This window comes from Microcaecilia unicolor, chromosome 12, assembly GCF_901765095.1.
Source record: "Microcaecilia unicolor chromosome 12, aMicUni1.1, whole genome shotgun sequence".
Lineage (NCBI taxonomy): Eukaryota > Metazoa > Chordata > Amphibia > Gymnophiona > Siphonopidae > Microcaecilia > Microcaecilia unicolor.
In genome coordinates, this window is record NC_044042.1 from 58,030,732 (window position 1) to 58,055,520 (window position 24,789).

At 42.7% G+C, this 24,789-nt stretch overlaps 1 protein-coding gene across 2 annotated transcripts in view; it reads left to right on the plus strand.

The window, feature by feature from the left end:
- ARHGAP32 (Rho GTPase activating protein 32) overlaps positions 1-24,789 on the plus strand; it is a 385,189-nt gene that overhangs the window by 104,508 nt on the left and 255,892 nt on the right. For both annotated transcript variants that reach the window (XM_030221202.1, XM_030221203.1), the window contains exons 3-4: positions 10,839-10,936; positions 12,532-12,616. In XM_030221202.1, the coding sequence (XP_030077062.1) occupies positions 10,839-10,936; positions 12,532-12,616 (183 nt within the window). The remainder of the gene's footprint in view (positions 1-10,838; positions 10,937-12,531; positions 12,617-24,789) is intronic.

The following is a 24,789-nucleotide window of genomic DNA, read 5'->3' on the forward strand; positions in this document are numbered from 1 at the left end:
TGTCATTTGGCCAGGCTAGGTGCATTGCATGATGTTTGGGGGAAGAGGGAGGGGGAGTAGAGGGAGAAAGAGAAAATGGTGGAAAAATCATTTATTTATTTATTTAGATTTTGCTCACACCTTTTTCAGTAGTAGCTCAAGGTGAGTTACATTTAGGTACTCTGGATATTTCTCTGTCCCAGGAGGGCTTACAATCTAAGTTTGTACCTGAGGCAATGGAGGGTTAAGTGACTTGCCCAAGATCACAAGGAGCAGTAGTGGGATTTGAACTGGCCACCTTTGGATTGCAAGACCAGTGCTCTAACCACTAGGCCACTCCTCCACTTCAATTGAGTAGTTGTGAATGAAAGCTCTTGATGCTGGGTTCCTACTTAGCTGAAAAATAAAATTGAAACAGTTTGTCCTTATTTAATTTATTTATTAGAATTTATTTACTGTCTTTTTGAAGAAATTCATCCAGGGTGGTGTACAGCATGAATAAGCTGGTCATAGGCAATAGACAATTTCAGCAGTAATAACATTCAAATAATACACATTATAACATGGTTTGCTACTTCCAATGTCAATAAAACACACATTGAAACACCTTAATAGTATAGGGTGTAAGCGGTGGTGGAATATATAGTATCAAGTGTCAATTTATTTTTCAGATACTGCAAAATCATTTGAAACTATGTCTAAGCGGTTAACAAATCTTAAATGATGGGGTTGGGGGACTGCACAAACTCAATTAAAATCACAGACTGTGAGTTAATTGAGTAACGTCCATAGACCATTATTAAATGGACTTGGGGAAAATCCACTATTTCTGGGATGAGCAGTATAAAATGTTTTGTACTTTTTGGGGATCTTGCCAGGTATTTGTGATCTGGATTGGCCACTGTTGGAATCAGGATGTTGGGCTTGATGGACCTTTAGTCTTTCCCAGTATGGCAATACTTATGTACTTAACGAGCCTATTAGTGCCAGTAATTGGGCGCTAGCAATCAGTTGGTGTTAATTGGCAACAATTTAGATTTACACACGCATCTTGCTAGGCACTATTTGATAAAAGATGTGCGTGTAAATTTTGTAGCATTCAGTTAAAAAGGGGACATGTCATGGGAGAGACATGGGTGGGATAGGGGTGTTCACTAAAAATGTGTGCTGTTTTATAGAATTCTTTGGCTATTTTGATGCAGTAGAAATCAATTTGTTAGTATTTGTGTTTATGATTTGTATTGTATGCCACATTGAACCAAAGTAATTTTGAAAAATGTGCAATATAAATGCTACAATAAATAAATAAATACAATTCGGGGAATTTACACCAGGTTTCAGTTGGTATAAGTCCTTGCATCCAAAGTTGAGCGCGGATTGCAATGCTACCCACTACTCTATAAACAGTGCCCAACTCAGAGTGCCATTTATAGAATATCGCTCAGCGCACATTTTTTCAGCACCCAAATTTGGGTGCCATTTACTGAATTTAGTACTATCAGAAATGCAGGTGAACTAAAGCGGTAGTAATTGCATCCACTCTATCTATATCTTTGACCGTGTGCGGTAAAGTGCTACATGCTAACTGCAGTGCTCCGTGAATGCCCATATCCAGCCCCATAACTTGCTCCTTTCTCACCACATAACAGGCAGCGTGTGAATTTGCATGTCCTATCATGCCAACTTGGTAAGGGTTACTGCGCTAATTCATTCACTAACCCCTAGATTCTACAAATGGTGCCCAAATTTTGGCATGAATCATAGATGCACACGCAGATAAATTATTTAATAAGACAATTAACATCAATTAATTGAAGTTAATTATCAAATGAGGTTAATTAGCAATAATTTGGATTTGCATGTGCATCTGCCTGTGGGCTAGTCCGTAACCCCGGGCACCCAAATCCTATAGCATGTAACCCAGAAGGGGGCGTGGCCATGGGAGGGGTATGGGTGGGTCAGGGGTGTTCCGATAAAAGCCAGTACAGTGTTATGGAATAAGGGATCTCCGTGCTTAACTTGGTCGCCAGGAACTACACCACATCTCAGCAGGCATAAGTCTGACTCTCAGAGTTGGGTGCACAATTCAGAGCTATTCTGTAAAGGCTGTATGACTTTTACAGAATCGCACGTAGTGTTGATTTTTTTCAGTGCCCAGATTTTGGCGCTATTTGTGGAATCCGGCCCTAACTGCTCAGTGCACTTTTGAAATAGATCCCCTTTTATCTCTGGTGGCTTCCTTCACTGTCTCCCTATTTTGTGCTCTGTGTATGCTTGAATTCTGCCTCAGGTTGGGCTCTTGTCACTTCTGGAAGTTTGTTAGCTGTCTTTATCATTATTCATAGCACTATTGCCTTGGCATAGATGAGAACAGAGCAAAATGCTTCACGCATTGAAGATGGTGTTTTTATGAGCTGCTGCTGCCATCTGCTGTAGGACCTTGGTTAGTAATTATTTCAATCTGTTCATTCATAAATCTTTGCTAGAATTCTGTTGGCTTCCTTCTGCTTGAGTTTCAAGTCAAGCTTTTTTTCCCCCCTCTGCTCTTCTTAGATATAATACGCTTTGAAAGCTATTTTGTTACAGGCTGCCTAATGGACTAGATTCAGTAATTTGGCACCAAAAAATGGCCTTCGAAATTGGGCACCATTTACAGAATAGTGCATAATACCGGGATCCATGCCCAACTGTGGGTGCGAGGATTTACACCAACTGAAACCTGGTGAAGCATGAGTAAAATGAGTTTTTTCAGTGTAAGAGGCAGTTCATGACATATCTTTTCACCCAGGCATTTTGTGGTTGCTGAGATAGTCTTGATTTATTTGGGTGGGGGCATCTCAAGTGTCTGCTTAGATTTCGTTTTGTGTTCTATCTTGCGTGTGTTTCATTGTACCTCACCTAGGTAATAGGCAGGTTAGAAATGTTTTTTTAAAATAAATAAGTAGGCCCCTAGGCCTTTCTGGGGAGTGCTCACCTTCTTTATGCCTATTTTATTTTTTATTTTTTTATTTAACTTCAATCTTTATTATCATTTTCCACATATAAGAAGAACATGGAAGCTGTATACACTACATAATTAAAAAGAGAAAGTGGTTCACAACTGCATGCTACAGTCATAAGCAAATCAATGCAAGAACTAGAAACAAGCATAACTCCAAATAGCACTAAATGCTGCACAGCTCTTTTCACAGTGTCTGGGTACTGTTGTACATCATTATAAATCATTATGAGGCCTTTTTACTGAAATGTTTATAGTCTGGCCTTAACATGTGGTAACTTGAGATTTTACCACACATTAAGCCCAGATTTAACACAGTAGAAGATGCTAAGTGCTCCTGGGTTAACTTTTACAAAGGCATACTAGAGATGCCCATAGGAATATATGGGCGTCTCTAGCATTTAGCGCTAGCTGAATAACACAATAATGCTCACTCTCTGCTCATGACACGCCCTCTCCAAAACATATTTTTAAAAAATCAGTAATGTGCAAAATACTGCAAAATGCTTTAACATGTTTCTGCATTAGCCTTCTTGCAAGCTCTAACTGCATGTTAAGATCTTAACACCCTTTAGTAAAAGAGCCCTTCTATTAGGTACATCCTGTAACCTTGAGAAGAGTACTCTGAAAAAATATGTTTCTTTTTTCTTTTACTTATGCCTGTTTTATATCAGCTACAAGCAAAAAAGCCCGTTTTGCGAAAAATGAAACGGGCCCTAGGAAGGCTACCGCCAGCAAAGGTACCTTGCGGTGGCAGCGGTAGGTCAAAAGTGGTGGGGGAGAGTTGGCAGGGGGTCGAAAGTAGAGGGGGCCAGGACTGAATCTGTGGGGGCCCATGCCCCCATGGCCCCACCTAGCTACGCCCCTGCTCAGCGCATCCCACAGCATGCTTAGTAAAAAAAATGCCTCTTAGACCTACAAAGTTCCATAGGTTACTATAGAATTTTGTAAGTCTAAGGGGCCCTTTTAAAAAGTGGTGGTAAGCCCAATGTGGGCTTACTGCACGCTAATCTGGAGCTACCACTGGCCCAACACAGGCGCCGGTGGTAGTTTCAGCCCTGGCGCTCACCATTTCCTGCATCGGGGAAAATCATCCCCCATATTTTTTAGCACAGCGCTAACCTGGTGGTAATTGGGCAGCACCGCGCACTACCCGGTTACTGCTGGTTTAATGCGGGAGCCCTTACTGCCACCTCAATGGGTGGTGGTAAGTGCCCCCCCCCCCCCCCCCCCCCCCCGCATGGCCATGCAATAAGAGCAATCCGTGTGGCCAAGTCTTTTTTTTTGGCCTTTTTACTTGCTGCGGTAAAAAGGGCCTCAGCATGTGGCCAAAACAGCCCCCGGTGCTAGCTCAGGGCCCTATTTACTGCAGCTTGGTAAAAGGACCCCTAAGTGCTTTGAAAACACGCCTCCATATATACCAGTGTTTAATCTAGAAGAAACGGAACCTGTGCAGAGTACAAGATTCAACTCTTGCCAACCTGTCGGGCAGTCTGGATGGTCCAGGCAGGTTTTTATCGGCTGACATTTACTGTGTTTTGCTATATTATGCACACATAAATCATTTATAAAATTACTGTCTATGTGCATATACTTTTACCAGCATAGAATCCCAATAGTCTTATAACATGACTTTTTCACTGTTTTATTTGTGAAAATGGTTCTGAAAATATTCCTTTTGGCATAGGAGCCAACTTTTCAAAATGATTGGGGGTGCTGAAAATTTTTTTTTTTTTTTTTTTTTTACAGGTGGTCATTCTCCTCCCTCCATTCATATCCAGCAATTCTCCTCTCCCCTCCCCTCTCTCCCCTCTCATCCATGTCCAGTGAATTCTCCTCTCTCCCCTGCCCTCCCCTCCCTCCATCCATCCATGTCCAACAAGTCTCATCTCTCCCCCGCCCTCCCTTCCATGCCCAGTGATTTCTTCTCTCTCCCCTCCCCTCCATGTCCAGTAATTTGCCCCAAACACTACCTGCCCCTTTTAAGCTCCCCCTCCTCCGAGTTCCAGGCCCCCCTATCCTCTCCTCCGAATTCCAGGCCCCCCTCCTCCGACTGCCAGCCCCAACCCCAGCCCGACCTCTTCCCCTACAACAGTCTTCCGTCCTCGCCTTCCTGCCGCCTAGAATTTAAACTCATTTTACCTTGCTCGGTCCCGGCGGCAGCAGTGGAAGGCGAGCAGGCTTGGCTTCAGCCTTCCCTTTTCTCTCAGCTCTGGTCCCGCCCTCATTTCCTGTTTCCGCGAGGGTGGGACCAGAGCTGAGAGAAAGGGAAGACTGAAGCCGAGTTAATGGCGCTCCTAAAATTTATGCTTCTAAATTAGGAACCTAATCTATGCTCCAAAATGGATTACTCTTGTAATTTAGGAGCATAAATTTAAGAGTGCAAATTTAGGAGCATAGCCTTTATAGCATGAAGCTTTAATTCCATGCCGAAACTTTGGTGCGGAAGAGCATTCCAAGAGATGTAAGCAGTGGTGTGCTGGAGCGGGTTCTCACGGGCTTGCGAGAGCCGTTTGTTAAGTTTTTAAGAATTTTGGGAGCCGGTTGTTAAAGTAGGTCTCACCATGGCTATTCTAACAACTGATTCCCAAAATGTAGGTTTGGGCCCCCTCCTGAATTCTCTTTTACTTTGCTGGCAGTGATGCTGGCCCCACCAGCCAAGTAAATAGACTGCTGCTGCTCCCTGCTCCTTGTTTCTGACTCTGAGCATCAGGCTGGGACTTTTCATGCAAGCGCTAGAAAGTTCCATCATGCTGCTCAGAGCCAGAAACAAGCAGCAGAGAATGGTGGCAGTCCATTTATTGGTTGGTGAGGCTCGGCAAAGATATGCCTACCGTGCCCGCACAAGGGAGGGGAGAGAGAGGCATGTATTCCCCCCTCCCCCCAAATTTCAGGGCCGGCTATATCCGGAGAGAGAGCCCGTTGTTAAAAATTTACCAGCACACCCCTGGATGTAAGGCTCCGAAACGGGGCTGAAACGGCAGATTAGTGTAGAAATATACTTACGCACCTAGTTATAGTATACCACCTAAGTGTATCCTGTGCCCTAAGTGTATCCTGTGCACAGCTGCAAAGGGGGCATTCCTATTGGAGGAGCATTCTATAACATTTCATTCACGCAGTATTATAGAATACTGCGGACGTGTGCCAGGATTTGCAGCTGGATTCAGTGGGTGTAAGACCTCGCATCCAAATTTGGGCATTGAATTCGGCACCCAACGCTATTCGATAGAGAGTACTCACCCTGGATTTTTTTCAGCAACCATATTTGGGCACCATTTATTGAATCTGGCCCTTAATATCTCCAAAATGACAAAGTCATGCTATGAGTGATGTGTTTCTCAATGGGCGAGGGGAAGACAGTTTAGAGTTGAAATTAGCTGTAAACTGTTAGCAACACTATTGGATTGTTGATTTAATCATATATGACAATGAATGCTGTGGCCAAACTTTTCTAAGACTCCATCATATATATCTATGTATATGTGGTTGGCATGTGTCGAACTGCTGATTGCCCTCTTTGTGATACCAGTGTTTAAACATGAAGGAGTGTAACCTGCATGGCGTGGCAGGTGCTGCTCTGGTTGCCTCGCTGGGCAGACTGGATGGACCGTGCTGGTCTTTATCTGTTGTCATTTACTATGAACTGCCATGTTATTTGAAAAAAAACCTGTCAGGAGAGAGCAGCGGCATGATCACATCTCCATGTGTTCTTTATTCCATGCAACGTTTCACATCTATCTATTTTTATGATTTGTTTGTAGATGATAGATAATTGGACTCAAGTCTTGGGAAAAATATTTAGTCTTCTGCAAAGCTGTAAGGCAGGCAAAATGTTAAGCACTGAAGTGAACCTCTGTTGGACTGAGCCTGAGCCAGCATGAGAAAAGAATGCCAGAACAGAAAACTCCAGATAATGGGCCATTGTACATGATTTGGGCAAAAAAAAACCCCGGCAAGTCTACTGAAACAGCTTTCCCATGGCACATCTCTTCCCCCCCCCCCTCCCCACCCCCCAACAACCTCACCCCCCATGGCTGCCATTTCCTCCAGCTTTGGGCAGGAGAAAAATCGCACACACAAAGTGTGTGAAAAGCAGACCAGGGAGCTTTTCTTTGAAAAGGACCAGATTAGAGAATCAAGCAAAAGTTGCATAATGATTTTTGAACAAGTTTTATTTGCTTGTTTGGGCAATTTCCCCTCTTCCACAATCTGCAGAATGTTAAGCCTGTGGACAAGTTAATGTACTTTTCCAAAAATGTGAAAGCAAATTGACTTGTAGGTTTTATGCCTCTCTCTCTCTACCCCCCCCCCCCCCCCCCACCACCACCTTTTTTTGGCCTGAATCTTAAATCTTTCTTTTGATGGTTTTGAAAGAAGCTGGGAAAAATTGGACTTAGTGAAATGCCCACTCTATCAAGAGTTCTTTCAACCAGAAATCACTGAATGGTGGTGGTGGGGGAACATTAACATTATTTTGAATTTAGCTTAGCACAGATCAATCAATATTTTGGGATGATGAAAACAAAGCAGGTATATAATTAATGTAATTAATGTGTCAGTGGGTAAACCATAGGAGTAAAATGGCCTCCTATAAAGTACTGATAATGTAAAAATATATATCATGTCATGACAATGAATGATTTGCTGTTTAAGTGTATATGGGGGCAGAGTTTACAATAACAGGCATAGGTTATAAAATATGCTAATCTTTACATGTGCATAAATAATTTAGATATGGACACTTTTATACCTGCTCGAGAGCAGGTGTAACCACTTGCAAGGTAGGCACAATTTCTGCTGCTTACTCTGTGCTGATTACAAGCGTAAATGTTTGGAATAATTACTACTACTACTACTACTTACTACTACTTATCACTTCTAAAGTGCTACTAGACATACGCAGCACTGTACACTTGAACATGAAGAGACAATCCCTGCTCGACAGAGCTTACAATCTAATTAGGACAGACAAACAGGACAAACGAGATAAGGGAATATTAAAGTGAGGATGATAAAATAAGGATTCTGAACAAGTGAATAAGGGTTAGGAGTTAAAAGCAGCATCAAAAAGGTGGGCTTTTAGCTTAGATTTGAAGACGGCCAGAGATGGAGCTTGATGTACCGGCTCAGGAAGTCTATTGCAGGCATATGGTGCAGCAAGATAAAAGGAATGGAGTCTGGAGTTAGCATTGGAGGAGAAGGGTGCAGATAAGAGAGATTTACCCAGTGAACGGAGTTCCCGGGGAGGAAGGTAGGGAGAGATGAGAGTGGAGAGGTACTGAGGAGCTGCAGAGTGAATGCACTTATAGGTCAATAAGAGGAGTTTGAACTGTATGCGGAAACGGATAGGAAGCCAGTGAAGTGACTTGAGGCATTTAGGTACATATGTGAGCATATACATACACGGGTTAAATCTCAAAAGGTCACCAAAAGTTAGGCATGGGGATTCTATATATGGTGCCTAAAAATCCAAGTGGAAAACATTTTTGCCTAAGTGTATTCTGTAAGTGGCACCTAGATTTAGGTGCAGTATATGGATTACACTTCGTTGATATCCCAGCGCCTAAAACTACGCACATCCATTTATACCAGCAGAAGCATGGCATAAATGCCGGTGCGTAGATTTAGGCACACTGGGCCATATTCTATAACTACATTCGTAAATTCCAGAACGCCCATAAAATGCCCATTTCCCCGACTATAACCACACTGCTTTTTGGCCGCGCATATTAGAAGTTGAGTGCACTGCGTTACAGAATGCGCTTAGAGAGTTTTGCACGCAAATTCTAATTATTGCCAATTAGTACGCATTATTGCTTGTTAAGTAATATTTTCAAAGCTAATTGGCTTGTTAAGCCAATTCAGTTACGCATGTTACAGAATAAGCGTGGATTTCAGCACAGATCTCAAGGCGCGCTATATAGAATCTGGGGGTAAGTGCAAATTCTGTAACAGCAGTTATGCGCATAACTGTGAATTATAGAATGCTAGTAGATGTGCCTAACTTTAGGCGTGAGCTTTTACGCTAGCTCAATGGATGGTGTAAATGTTCGTGCCTACATGTAGGCAGTTAGACATGTAAACCACATTCAGCCTGCAAATAGGTGGGAAAATGTGGGATACAAATGCAACAAATAATAATAATCATAATATTATTGAATTTTTTAATTGAATATTATTCAAAAACTCAATAAATAAAAATTAAAAAAAATAACCGCTAGTATTCCATAACCTGTGCACGTGAGAGCTAGATATGCCCCTGACCTGCCCATGCCACTCCCCCCCCCCCCCAGGTCCACGTTCCCTTGTAGTTGTACGCTATGGGTTTTGTGTACACATTTTGTAAAATACTGACTAATAGCAGTTATGCACATATCTGCCAATTACTGCAGTTATAGCCACTTATTGCTCATTAACATTCAGCAGCTCATTATTACATTAAGTTATGTACACAGCTGCCATTGTTCTATAACTTTCATGTATAACTGTGTGCACAACTTTCTAGAATTAGTGGGATAACTACCAAAATACTGCCTAAGTGGTATTCTGTAAATATGTGCATATCTTACATAGTGCATTTTTGCAAAGGAGGTATGTAAACATGAACTCATGAATAACTTGTAGAATACTATGTTATCCCAACTTTCGGGTGCATTTTTGAGATGTGCATGCAAATAAATTGGATAATGAGCTCTAAACCATCAATAACCGGATGCTGACAACCAATTATTGATAACTAGGGAAAATGCCTGTTTCTGAAGGGAAGGAAACGGGCGCTAGCAAGGCCATCCCCCACCCTCCCTCGCTGTTCCAGACTCCGCCCTCCCTCCGTTTTCACCCCCCTGCACCACGTCACGGACCCCTGTACCCCCCGTCAGCAGAGGTACTGGATGGCGGTGGGGGAACGGTTTTCGACAGGAAGGGGGGGTCGACAGGGTCGCGGAAAGGGGGTACAGGGGTCTGTAACGCGGGGGGGGGGTGTTGAAATCTGAGGGAGGGCGGAGTGTGGAACTCAGTGGGAGGTGCGTGAGGGGACACGGGGTGTTGATGCTAGTCAGGTGGGGGGGCGGGTTGGTGATGTGGCGAGGGGTGGGGGTTCTGTGTTGCCCCACTCCCTGCTACTTGCTCCGAAGTGGCAGGGAGCGGCGCACTGACAGCTGATTCCCATGCAGGTGGATGAGTAGGGAAACAAACTTCGCGTGTTTCCCTACTCCTCCCCTTGCTTTGGAATCAGCTGTCACTGACATCAGTGCGTGCCTGCCTAGCAGACCACCTCTGAGGGAGGCACGGTCCAGAATGTTGGAGGTGAGAATTATTATATAGGATTGGCACTCATTAAAATTTGCACACACATCTGGATGTGTGCTATTCTATAAGGTATGGAGGAGTAGCCTAGTGGTTACAGCAGGCTTTGCTCTTGGGAAACTGAGTTCAATTCCCACTGCAGAACCTTGTAACTCTGAGCAAGTTTCTTAACCCTCCATTGCCCCACGTACCAAGTAAGTACCTGTATATAATATATAAACAGCTTTGATTGTAACCACAGAAAGGCAGTATGTCAAGTCCCATCCCCTTTTCCCCACTTTCCCATGGCGCATATCTCAGAAAGGGGCATTGGGAAAAATTGTGCATGGAATTACAGAATATTGCCTTAACTACGCCTGCCTTGGGCTCCGGCATTTACACCAGGTTTTAGCAGGCGTAAGTCCAGCGCCCAAAAGTTAGGTGCAGGATCCATGCAAAACGTGCGCTGAATTTTTTCAGCGCCATTTGTTGAATTTCCTCCGATGTGAATATCTGCAACATTTACTTGCCAACACAGCAGCTCTGTAATGTTTCTTTCTTCTCTCCATTATAGGCACGAGGTGGGGATTTCCCTGAGCTCCAGAGTCCAGGGGAGCTTCCTCTTCGGTCCTGCAGCGGCACAGCGAGCATGAAAATGAAAAATGTGAAAAAGTAAGAGCATGTTTTTCACTGCAATGTAATCTTCATGTTTCCCTCTTTTTATCTGGTAAAATTTATGGGCCTAGATTTGTTCTGTTGATAAATCCATAGGAAGAGAGAGAGTCCCAGAAGCCTTTTCCAGAGCCCCTTTTTGATTAAAAAGATGATCTTATCTCAAACTTTCTTTATTACACTCTACTGTGGGCTTCCAATTAAGGCCCTGCATCTGAAACCTGACCTGAAATTACCACTGGCCTACAGTTGTCATGGATGCATGATTCAGAAAAAGTGTTTGTAGCAGCAGCAGCAGCTAGCTCAAGGGATGGGAGATGGGGGCCATGACATCTATGCTTGTTTATGCTACACCCTGAGAGAACTCTTAAAACTTGCTTGTTAAATGAGCAATCAAACATCCCCAGTACCTGGAAAAACAAATTTATTTTTATTTTATTTCCATTTTGCTCACACCATTTTCAGGTGAGTTACATTCAGGTACACTGGATATTTCTCTGTCCCAGGAGGGCTCACAATCTAAGTTTGTACCTGAGGCAGTGGAGGGTTAAGTGATGTGAATAAAGGTGAGCCGGTTGACATTGTGTGTCTGGACCCCCAGAAGGCGTTTGACAAAGCACCAGAGGAAACTGGAGAGTCATGGGGCAGGAGGCAGTGCTCCACCGTGGATTAAATTGAGGAGCCTATTTTTAATTCTCATCTTTTGTTATCATTTTCTTTATGCCACAAGGATTCTGTTCTCAGCTGTTACACGTCCAACTCAGAATATAGTCGTCTATGTCTGTACGTCAGATATGGATATCTATTTCTCATCTATTTAGAACGGAATCTGCTTACATGCAGCCTGTTCTGAAATACATGAGAAATGGACGTCCAAGCTCTCGCTTCGTCCAGCATGAACATCCATTTTACAAACTGAAACATCCAAATTATGACCGTGACAAAAGAAGGGACCTAGACATATGTGGCAGCATAGGAACATCCATGTTATAAAAAGGCCACATAAACATCCATGATGAGGAGTAGCCTAATGGTTAGACAACCAGCTGAGAACCAGGCCATTGAGCCATAGGTTGCTGGTTTAGAACCCTCTGTAGCTGTTTGTAATTTTCTTTTCTTTTTTTTTTTTCTTTTTAAATTGAATTCTGAGCCATTCAGGGACAGAAAAATACCTACTGTGACTTCTCTTACTCCCTCCAGTGGAGAACTGCTCAATTGGAGCATCTTTCTGTAACCCGAATGTGCCAGGGTCTAAATATGGACATCCGTCTTTTTCGACATAGATGTCCTCTTCCCGTTCTGCAATTGGAATTGGATGTCCATCTTTCAGTCTCTCCCTAGTCCTGCCCAGACTATACTTCCTTGCATGTGGATGTACTACAGTTTTAGACATTCATATCCTCACCTTATAGAATCGGGATTTAGATGTCCATGCAATATGGACATCTAAATGCTGGTTTTCCAAAGTCCAAAACAGGAATAGAGCTTCTAAAATAACCACCTTAGTAAAACTGAGGCTGATTAATCCATCAGCATATAAGCGTTTGTGGCTCCCTTTGTTTTATTTCTGATTGTTTTCCTTCTTCTCCCCTCAGGTTATCTTTTACAAAAGGACACTTCCCCAAGCTTGCTGAATGTGCCCATTTCCATTATGAAAATGTTGACTTCGGAAGCATCCAGGTAAGTGTCCTCTAATGATCTAATGCCATGTGTGACCTTCCCTCTGTCCTCATGCTTGGAGAAGGAAAATGGTGCAGGACTAATGATGCCATGGTGCTGGATTTTACCAGTGCTTTGCCCTGATGAAGAGGCTGGCTTGCCTTTATTCATAGGGCTCCAGTTTGATACTAACTTTGTGTTTTGTTAGTAAGAGCTCTGTATGGTATTGAAGGGTGAGGTTTACCTTTGCAGGTAGATTCTTCAGACAGCATATAAGTTATGCGCACTGTTATAGAACACGTGGGTTGTCCAAGGACTGCCTTGTCTCTAGGATATGGTATTAATTGCCTTTTGAAGTTCCGACTTGCCAAACCAAAATCTGTAAAAAGAAAAGTCAATCAATTACATGTGGTGGCAAGCGTTACATACTTCATACTATGACCTTAACCTTCTCATGTCTTTTGTTGTGTGCCCAACTAAATTGGTTAAGAAGCCAATTAGTGCCAACAATTGGGTTCTAATTGGCAGCAATTTGGATTTGCGGGCACTTCTTGCTATGCGCAATTCTATAACTGTGTGCACCCAAATCCCATAGCACGCAACCCAAAAGAGGGTGTGGCCGTGGGATGTGCTTGGGCAGGTCAGGGGCCTTCTTAAAGTTTCCATGCAGTATTATAGAGTACTGGAGAAGTGCTGTGTGTCTAAATTGGGCGTCGGGAATTTCACCTGATTTCAGCATAGGTCCTGGCACCCAGATTTATTTATTTTATTTATTGCATTTGTATCCCACATTTTCCCCACCTTTTTGCAGGCTCAATGTGGCTTACAATACATCTTGAAAAATAGAAGTCATTAGAAAATAGACATTTAGTATTACAGAGGAATCTTGGGCAATATGATAATAAAAAAGCAAGATAATAGTATAACAAGCAGATATTATAAGACAGTTTTGAATATATGTGGAGGAATTGTGTGTTCACATTGGTTGATCTTTGTGGTATGCCTTGTTAAAGAGATTTGCGTGCCGAAATTGGCATTCGATGCTGTTCTATATTGGGCGCTCATCTTTGAGTGCCCACTGTAGAATAGCATTGAGTGCCGATTTTTGAGTACCATTTACTGAATGCAGCCAATTATGTATTAGTTGTTGTGGGGCCCTTTTACAAAGCTGCATAAGGGCCTACACGCATGCAGCACGCTTCAAATTGGCATTACCGCTCGGCTAGCGTGTGTGCCCGGCGGTAATTGTGAGTTTCTGTTTCTACTGTGGGAGCGTTTCCCGGCTTTAATTGGCAGTTGATTCGCGTTGGACGGTTACCGCGTGGGTAATGCATGAGCCCTTACCGCTAAGTCAGCGGGTGACATTAAGGGCTCAGGCCGTAAATAGACGCGCACTCATTTTAATTTTGTCGCTTGTCCTTTTCCCGGCCCCCAAAAAACTGAACCCTTTTTTCCAGACGCAGTGGAGAAATGGTCCAGCGAGCGTCCAGTACACATGCCCACATTACCGCAGGCCACTTTTTGGAGTGCCTTTGTAAAAGGGCCCCTCTGTTATTTATTCTCATTGGACAGATTTTGTAATAGTTATTGTTTATTCTATTACGTGATTTTTTTTAACTCTATTCAATATTCAAAACTATAAGAAATATTGAAAAATAGCTTCATTTTTTTAGTACTGCATTTTGTTTTATGAACTTTTTTTATAACCATGTGAGTGTAGCAGAACCAGTGTTAAAAATGGCATCATTACAGATCTAAGGAGAAAACCCTACAGGCCCACAATTTTGAAATAGATTGTGTAGTGTGGCTTAGTGTGTGGCAGTCATTTGGTGGTAAGGATGTGACACTGGGTCATGAATGGACACAGGAAGACTAAAGCTGGTTCAGCTTTTTTTTTTTGTTTTTTTTTTTGTTCATGTTATTGTGCTAAGTTAATGTATTGATTGTTTCTTTAACTAGTCTTTGACTCTTCTTCCGCAAGGATTTTGTCGATATTGCCTTGAGCCAGAAGCACTTGGTGTTAGTTCAGGTCAGGTGTTAGGGTTGGTCACTGCCAGATTTAATCCTTGGGATGCCTGGATAGGGCCATTGATGAGCCAGTCTGTAAATGTTTCTAGAATTGATATTTTTCTGCCGCTGTATTGCAAAAAAATGTAGAAACCTTATTGTGATAATCTGTTTTGACTGGAAGGATAATCATTACAGAGAGATTATTTTAATGGTGAAGTGGAGTAGAGCGAAAGTAGCCATTTCCCCATGCCCCAGTCTGTCTTTTTTTTTTTTTTTTTAAATGATGGATTGAGAACATTAGAATTTGAGCTCCAGAAAATGAATTAATTGTACTTCAGGGAAATGCTGGGCATCTGGCTGCAGTTTCCTTTATTTTACCTCCAGAATGATGTTTCGGATTCTAAGCCACCAATCAAATTCGTTCCTGTTCAGCAGCATTCATCATTTTGTGTGAAAGTGGATTCTCTGTGAGCAATGCTAAGAACTTTTTGGAGGAGATGATGATAGTGAGATTTCAAGGACACATAGATAGCCTTCTTAGTAGAATGACTCCTTAAAGGGATAGGCAGTGCGTTTTTTCTAGCGAAAAAGGTGCCGGTACTCAAATGCCAGGAGGTGATCACTGAGGGACCTAACCCACAATAGCCAGGCACCCTGCAACCAGTCACAGAATCTAAAACAAGGCAGAATTGGTGTGTAGAGCTTGAGCTCTTTCATTAAAACCTGAGGACCATGGGTCAATTTTAGCAGACAATGGAAAAGGTGCTGGTACTCAGTACTCCCAAGTATCCCCTCAAAAAAAAAAGCTCTGGGGATAGGAGGTGATGTTACTGAGATTTCAACAACAAGAAATTGCACTTAGTCTGCTAATTATTAGCACCAAGTAAATATATACTACGTCATTAGTCAGAAAAACCTCCCCCTTCCTATGTCTATCCTTTTTAATTTTTTAAATTTATACAATATAGAGTCTTAGCTTCAAAAGTAGATGCTTATAACTTAACTTTGATGAAAGAACGCTGTGTCAGCTTAGCAAACACTTAACATTTTATTTGGCATGACAACTCTCAACAGAGCCCCTCCGTTTCACTGGGTTCTGCTTCATCAGGAGCTGTCGGCTATCAGCTTAGCATATTCAATAGCATTTTCAATCCTATATTCCTTACATCTCTTTGTCTCAGTCCCGGTGCTACTCAGCGCCCCATAAATTGAATCCAGGAACTAACATCTGGCGCACTATATAGTTTTAAGGGGAATATATATTAAGGGGCTCTTTTACTAATGGGGGTTAAGCCCTTAATATGTAGATAACACATAGAAACAGGCTACCACATGACAATGTTAAGGGGGTTTGCGGTAGTTTGCTTATTTCTGCATGTTAAATTGTGTGTGACTGCATTTTTCAGATTTTTTTTTCTTAGGGGGTGTGGCATGGGCGGAGAGTGAGGGTGGAACATTAGTCAGGTAGCGAGTTTCACTTTTCATATGCTACCTGGCTAATGTGTTAACTCTAAGCAGGTACCATGAACTAATGGTGGGAATGCCCCCAAAAGGTGCTGCGTAAAATTTGCAGTAAAATTCCTTAAGCCATGGTAACTGCAAATTTTAGTACATTTTAGTAAAATAGTCCCTTCACGTTGTTAATATTCGTATTCTGTTTTCTGTTAATCCAAAGAAATGCACCATATTATTGCAATCACCGGTTCATTATTAAAATGGTCTCCTGCCCTATGCCCAGACAATGGTGAAATTCTACAGAGTTCAGAAGAGGGTCGTCATAGCAACACACTGTTGTTTGGATTTCTTGTAGTGATAGTGACTGGGAAGTAGGGGCACTTTTTATTCTCAATGCATTTCTCCTTGGGAATTAAGTAATGATAATGTTAATCAGTTTCTCTTACCTGTCAGGTAATTTAGAATTGATTTGACAGTGCCACTCTTTATTTGAATTTAGCTCACACCTTTTTCAGTAGTAGCTTAATGTGAGTTACATTCAAGTACAGTAGGTATTTTCCTGTCCTTGGAGGAGTCACAATCTAGATTCGTACCTGAGACAAATCCTCCTCGCTTTGGCTTGAACTCTTATTCCCCATGTTCAAGGCAGCCCTTAAACTTGCTTATCAGGCTGCATTTGGGCTACTTATTGAGTATTGTCTGTTGTTGGGCATCTGTGACCTCGTTTGGTTCTGACTGAATGTTGGAAATGTTTTTTGCTCCTTGATTGATTGATGCTTTTCTTGTTTCCTTCCCTTTCCTGTTAAAATCGGAGTTCCTTTCCGTTTCAAAAGTTTTATTTTGTATTGTAAACCACTATGCTGTTTTTATATGAATAGTGGTATGTCAAATGAATTGTAACCATAACCAATAGAGGATTAAGTGACTTGCCAAGATCACAGTGGGATTTGACCTGGTCTTCCCTGGTTGTCAGGCCAGTGTTTTAACCACCAGGCTATTCCTCCAATGAAATCTTAAGGACAGATGTTTAATTATTGGTGGTGTTCAGGCAGGGGTGTGCTGGTAAATTTTTAACAACGGGCTCTCTCTCCGGACATAGCTGGCCCTGAAATTTGGGGGGGAGGGGGGAATACATGCCTGTCTCTCCCCTCCCTTGTGCGGGCACGCTAGGCATACCTTTGCCGAGCCCCACCAGCCAATAAATGGACTGCCACCATTCTCTGCTGCTTGTTTCTGGCTCTGAGCAGCATGATGGAACCTTCTTGCACTTGCATGAAAAGTCCCAGCCTGATGCTCAGAGTCAGAAACAAGGAGCAGGGAGCAGCAACAGTCTATTTACTTGGGCTGGTGGGGCCAGCATCACTGCCAGCAAAGTAAAAGAGAATTCGGAGGGGGCCCAACCTACATTTTGGGAGTCAGTGTTAGAATAGCCCATGGGGAGGCCTACTTTACACAACCGGCTCCCAAAATTCTTAAAACGTAACAAACGACTCTCGCGAGCCCGTGAGAGCCTGCTCCAGCACACCACTGTGTTCAGGTATCAGATTCTTCAAACATTTCCTTGTGGTTACTCTAGATAGTGAGGGATAACACCCATCCATAAATACCCACCCAATATGAAAGCAAAACAAACAAGACAACATACAAAACTCCATGCCGTCTTATATTAAAAACCTGACATAAAAACACCTCCCTGAGAGGAAGAAATCCCAGTTATAGCACAATGGTGATATCTACTGGTCAAACTTAGGGGTGCATGCATGTCAGTTTTCAGGGCGAACCTTGAACTTTGGTTCCTACCTCAGGATTGTTAGCTTGAAGGATGGGCTAACTGGTGGAGTGGGTTAAAAAAATGGGACCTTCATATCACTGGCAGGTTGTGTTTCAAGTTAAACTTTTTGGGCTCGATATTCAGCTGGTGGCGTGAGTTTTTTTTTAACCGTCACCAGCGTTATTGCCAGATATTCAATGCCAGGCCATGTCTGGGAACCAGCATTGAACGTCTGAGTTTATTCGGCTGGCTCTCTCTTATGTGGTTAAATGCAATAGTCAGCACTTCTCCACCTAAGCGACACCGCACAAAGATAGGACTGACTCTTCTGTAGTCCAATTTAACTACGAAACTTAGGTGGTTAAATGCTGAATATTGGTGTTTAACTGCTTATGTGCTAACTCCACCCCAGACTACCCACAAAACAGCCGACTTTCAGTTTAGCGGTGGCTGATGATATTCAGTGGCACTAGCCGGTCATGAGCCACTTCTGGCCAGTTAAATAGCTTTGAATATCGACACCTTTATTTCCATATTGTCCCACCTCCTTTTTTTGCCATGTCCCTTGCAAACTTCCATCATCATCCTACAATGGGCCACCTTAACCTATTCCTGCCACTACTGTTTCTCTTGCTGGGTCAGACCACATATTTGAAATGTAGTAGCTTAAAGAAAAAAAATGTGCCATAATACAGACAACTCTATATTTGTGCCATTAATGGTAATCAAACATATAAATGGAAAGTGACCGACTCACCTGCAAATGCGCAGTAGAGACTTCTCTCTCTGTCCCGCCCTCGCGTCAAGACGTGATGACGTCAGAGGGCGGAACGGAGAGGGAAACGGAGTCGGACTGTCGTACGCTGCCGCCTGGAAACGAACATCGTGCGCATCAACCTCCACCCTCCCCCATCCCCGCCGCCGCTCCCGCCCCCCTCCGTATCGGGCCCCCTGCACTGACCTGACAGCACCTCTCACCTCCGTGTGGAAGCGCTGCAGGCAGCAGCAGAGCGATCTGCTGCTGCCTGCAGCGCTTTCACACGGAGGTGAGAGGCGCTGTCAGGTCAGTGCAGGGGGCCAGCAGGAGGGGGGAGGGAGCGGCGGCAAGGAGGGTTGCTGGAAATCTCGCCCCTTTTAACGGGCTTAATGGCTAGTAAAAATAAAATATATTTGACCAGAGTCTCCAAAGTCCAGTATAATTTGAAGCCTTTGCGGTCCTCAAATCTACTAGCTAATGGATTTTCCTGTTATAGTGCAGATGCTGCTTTCTGTAGAGCTTCACAGTGGAAGATGATGGTACGACAGAGAATTTTGTTTATAAACAGTTTTTTAGTGTAATGCAATGAGGTGGAAAAAATAAAGCCTCTAAATAGACGCATCAATATAATAAAGCAGTACAGAACTGAGATTGAAGTTGCTATAATCTGCCTCAAGGGCTGGCTGTATTTGAGGCACCCTGTCGGGATGCACATTTCTATTTTGTAATGGAATCCTGTTCTGAACCTCTCATTGCAGAAATTTTGGTCAGTTTATTGAGAAAATAAATAATGTTTATTGCCACATTGATTTTTCTTGTGGTCTGCATCATTGCCTTCTTTAATTTCTGCTGAAAGGTCAGGCTTTTTTCCTGCCTCAACCTTGCTATTTAACTATGTGGAGGAAAGGGTTCAGAGAAAGCACACACGGTGACCCCATTATGAGCATCCCTGAAAGAGTCTTGTAGATAGGTTGCACAAGTGGTCAGAAGCTGCTTTCCTAAAGGTCTAGCATTGGTTAAGTGGAGAAAGTTTTTTAGCAGGTTACATATGGTACTGTTGGCAGGCCTCTGCTGTCAGAGTTGGGAGTTGTTGGGTTGGAATCGGAAGCAGTTTTGGGTAGAGTCAGAGTTGGTAAACAAGATGTTGCACTGGTGCTTACTGCTTTGCTACCAACCCAAGTTGGTGTTGAGAGGTTATTCTCTGCTCTGAGAATAATTACATCAGATTTGAAGTCTTCCATGGAAGAGGATCTGACTGAGGCAATTCTTTTTCTGAGAACAAATTCTTCAAAGATTTATTAAAAATATTAAGTACAGTGTATTGCATATTTTCATTTGGCAACATTTTTTGTTCAGGTTCTTTCTTCTTATTTCAAATAGATATAATCTTGTGCTCTATTAGTCCTAATTTTGTATGTAAAGAAATATCCTATATTTCTGTATTTAATCAAATTTCTCTTAGTTTTACTATACGTAGTTGGAGTTGAAGGTTTGGTATACCGACTCCACAGCCCTGGAGACACACGTTAATACTCACAGGCAGATGATCAGAGATAAATGCAGGTACTAGAGGTCAGTAGTGCCGGACTTGCACCTGCATTTACCCATTCTTCATTTATTTAGATTTTGCTCACACCTTTTTCAGTGGTAGCTCAAGGTGAGTTACATTCAGGTGCACTGGATATTTCTATGTCCCAGGAGGGCTGACAATCTAAGTTTGTACCTGAGGCAATGGAGGGTTAAGTGACTTGCCCAAGATTACAAGGAGCAGCAGCGGAATTTGAACCGGCCACCTCTGGATTTCAAGACCGGTGCTCTAACCACTAGGCCACTCCTCCACTCTGCCAGTTATTATGATCAGCCACCCAGAGTGCCAGAACGAAAGAACGTGCAATGGATCAATGCAAGTAATCTAATGTATGCTGGTGCGCTTTTTCGTTCTGGCACACCATGATCAAAGGAGTGGAGGAGTGGCCTAGTGGTTAGGGTGGTGGACTTTGGTCCTGGGGAACTGAGGAACTGAGTTCGATTCCCGGCCCAGGCAGCTCCTTGTGACTTTGGGCAAGTCACTTAACCCTCCATTGCCTGCCGCATTGAGCCTGCCATGAGTGGGAAAAAGTGCGGGGTACAAATAAAAAAAAAAAAAAAAAGGTAGAGTGCGCTGAACAATGACGCTGTACTGCTTAAAACCCTTTTTCAGCTTGGTTCTGGCATTATGGCAGGAGGCAGGATGCAGCTCTCCACCTGGGCTATCACTGTCAGCCCTAGGGGTCCAGTGGACCCCACCCCCCCCCCAAATACAAATGCCCTGTTGGTCCAGTGGGAACCCCCCCCAATCACGTGGCCTAGCGGCGACTGCAACCTCCCCCCCAAGCCCCCATACCGACACGAGAGGCTGGAAGTCCGGTGGACCTCTGACTCCCCTAACACCCTCCCCAACAGAAGAGAGGGTTGGAGTTCACAGGTCCTCCAGCCCATACTTGCGGTCTAGCGACAACCGTGACTCCCCCCCCCTCCCCCGAACTCCTGGTATCTTAAATGGAGGCGGGATATGATCCTAGTCCCTTGTCCTACAAGCTCCGCATCCAAATTGGTGGCACCTAGCCCTGCCCAATGCATCCTGGGATGTGCTGGGCGGGGCTTCCATACCATGAACTTTCATTCAGTTACCTGGGAGAGGGCTTTCTTGTCTTTTTAATTTCTTCCCCACTCAGCCTAATCATTACATGCAGGATGCTTTGTCTGAGAGACACAGACTGCTGCTCTATTTGAAGCTCTGGCACAGGGATATCCTGAAAACCAGATTGTTTTGCAGCGCTTTAGAATTGCAGTGTGACATACCTGCCATAGAGTCTTAGTATTGTAGAGAGTCCAATGGTCACATTCGGTTGATAAGGTCTTATGTTGTTTTAAACAGATGCTTCATTGCAGAGTTTTTTTAGAGTTGAAATCATTTCTAGGTCATTTATCCTCTCATTAACCAAGAGGCTGGGATAATGAGCTTATGATCTTTTTTTTTTTAATGCTTTGAATGGGGCCTTCAGGCATTCTCTGTCACATTCATTAGAGCAATATCCTTCTCGTTAAACTCTCCCCCTTGAGTAGAACAAACAAACAGCCAAAAGGAAGAGGCATGAAGATATTTCCCAGCAGTAGTAGCAGGAAGACCATCTAACAGCTATGGAAATCTGTTTTGCATGCTCTCTGGGCACATAATCAGCAATAGAGGAAGTGCGTTCATGTGAATATATGTCCTGTTCCCTGATGCAAGAGCTGTCACTGAGGGAGAATATGCCTTGCAAGGCCAGCTGTATTGTTCCAGTACAGAATGCCATTAGATAGCTGAGAGGTTCCTGCTTTAAAGATCATATTAGCCCTGTAGAAGGCATGACTGAGGTTTACAAAGCATTTCCTCCATCTTTACTCAAGTTTCACGTTGAAGAGTAAGAATGTTGAGGTATCCATGTTTCTTTGATGCAGCTAGAGGTGGTGAGTGGGTTTTTTTGACAGTCACTAGCTAAGTTAAACCCAGATATTCAGTGTCAGGCCCTGTCTGGGCACCAGCATTGGGTATTGGGGTCAGCAGCAATATACAAATGTTATGCAGGTACAGCCTATATTGAAGCGGTCCTAAGTGCTTAGTAAGCTATATGGGCACCAGTATGAAGGGCCCACATAACTTCTGGGACAACCCTGACGGTGCTGTGATAGTCAGAGGAGATATTTGGCGGCACTGCCCAGTTACATGTTGATGAATATCCCCTCTTGAGGCACTCAGTGTGATTTAACTGAGTAGGAGTCTCTCTTTTTCTGGTTAAATCCTTTTGAATGTCAGGCCCTAAGTATTCAGATACTGTAGGCTTAACAAAATCTATTTGCAATTGCTAGAATAACCTCAGTTTGAAGTAATCTTGTGTGAGTTAAACGTTTCTGAACTTCACTGATTTTTAATATGCTCCAGAGAAGAAAAAAGGCCCTAAAGTCATATCAAATTACACAAGGGATATGAGTCACTCATAGCCAAAAGTAATTTCGACTGCCATTGTTTTCTGCTTCATATACGTGTAGAGATGCCAGTAACACATCCTCTCCTGCCTGCTTAAATCACTTTGAATATGGACCCAATAAATTATAAAATCTACGTAGATGCACATAAAATTTGCAAGACCATTTGTACAAGTCTTAGAGCAAGTATAAGCATCTGCAGCTACTTTTTTGGCATTGGGGAGGAGAGATTTATAAAAGCAATTACAAGTTTTCTTTGTAAAAATAACCTTTAGTGCAATCTACCTTGATATTTAATGTACAAGGATGAATATTACATTGATAAATGAAATCAAACTTCAGCATGTATCTGCTACTCAAGTCTGGCGACCTGTTTATGGAGGTTAATTTTACAAAGCTTTCTCCTCTTGCAGAAAAACCTCTTATAATATTGTGTGTGGATATGCGTATATAAAAGAAGTTGGTGTGCTGCGCGCTGCAAGATAGCGCTTATTCTTACTCAGACTGAGCATATGCTCCTGAATTCTATATATGGCGGCCAGATTTGCATGCCCAAATTTGTTCACATTTACAATATGCATGAGCAAATTAATTGAATAACGAGCTCTTAACTACCAATAATTGGGTACTAACAACCAAATATTGATGTTAATGGGTTCAAAATTATGCACGCATCTGGCTGAATGCTATTCTATAAGGCATTTCTCCTTCCGGTTCCCAGAAATGTTCACTTAATATATAATGTGGATATCATGTATGAATGTATATATATATATATATATATATATATATATATATATCTGTGTGTGTGTATATATATATATATATATGTCTCTTAACTAATAGTGTCCTCAGTGGTGCTTATTACTAGAAATTGAACATAGTAATGGATCTAGCACCCACCTCTTCATTGGTACACTCCCAAATTCTATGTATTCTTATACATTAATTATATTGCTTTGATTTAATCCGTACTCATCTTTTTAGATGTGTCAGACTAGGGATTAGTAGCATTCGACATGCATGATTTGCCCATACAATGGGCTGTCTCAAGGACTCACCCCTGCAAGGACAAAAAAGTATATAAATATACATATAATACGGGTCTCTTCACAAGCACCATACTTTCCTAGTCCCTTGTGGTGTCCCTTGCAATCTTGTATCACATTTATCTTACCCTTAGCCGTTATCAACGTCAGCTTTGCTCCAATTCTAATGGGCTAACTCCCTGCAAAGATGGCGACGGTGTTTCTTCCTACTTATTTATACTATGCTTTAATTCTGACGTCATAATCCTTCCCCCCTGGTTCCAATAAGATAGCCTAACGTGTTGTATTCAAATAAGTGACGCCCATTCCAGCTCCGCATTTAGGCCGGCTGGCGTCACTTGTTCCTAATGTATAAATATACCATTGTTCTCTATAGTAGCCGATTTATCGAACCCCCTTCTTTACCTGTCTGTACATGTTCCACCACCCTCATCTGAGATCTTCTACAGTATGTTGCTTCTGGATTCAATGTTCTACTAGAGGAGCTTGAGTGTTGTTAGTAATAATACGAGATTTATGTTCTGTTAGTCGTATCTTAATGGGCCGAGTACTGCTCCCCACATAGATTAATTTACAAGGACACTCTACTACATAAATAGCATTGTTGGTATCACAATCTGTAATATCTCTAGCCTTCAATGTTTTGTCCAGTCCCCCTACTCTCCATTCTGGTCCTGTTATCGGTAGTTTACACCACTGGCACCTTCCACATATACAATGGTTTCCTTTCCCCTCTATCACTTGGGGTTTTCCAGATTTATTCGGTGTCAATCTCTCTCCTGTCGTTTTACCCCTAGTGTATGATATCATCAGAAATTCCTGAAACATGGGTATAATTGAACTATATGCCAATGGGACCTCAGAATTTGAACCACCCTCTGTCTTATAATTCAATTATACCCTTCTATAGATTTTGTTAATGACCTTTGTCCTTCCTTTCTTCCTCTCCTTCCATCCTTCCAATCTACCACCTCTAGGCCTCCTTTCCCCAATTTACTGATCTCGCTCCCCCCCTGAACAATAGGAGGAAAGCATGCTTATTTATATATGCCTCCTGTGCTGGCCAGCTCTCTATAGAAAGGGAAAGGGAAGGCATTTGATATACGGCCTTTTTGTGGTACAATCAAAGCAGTTTACATACTATATA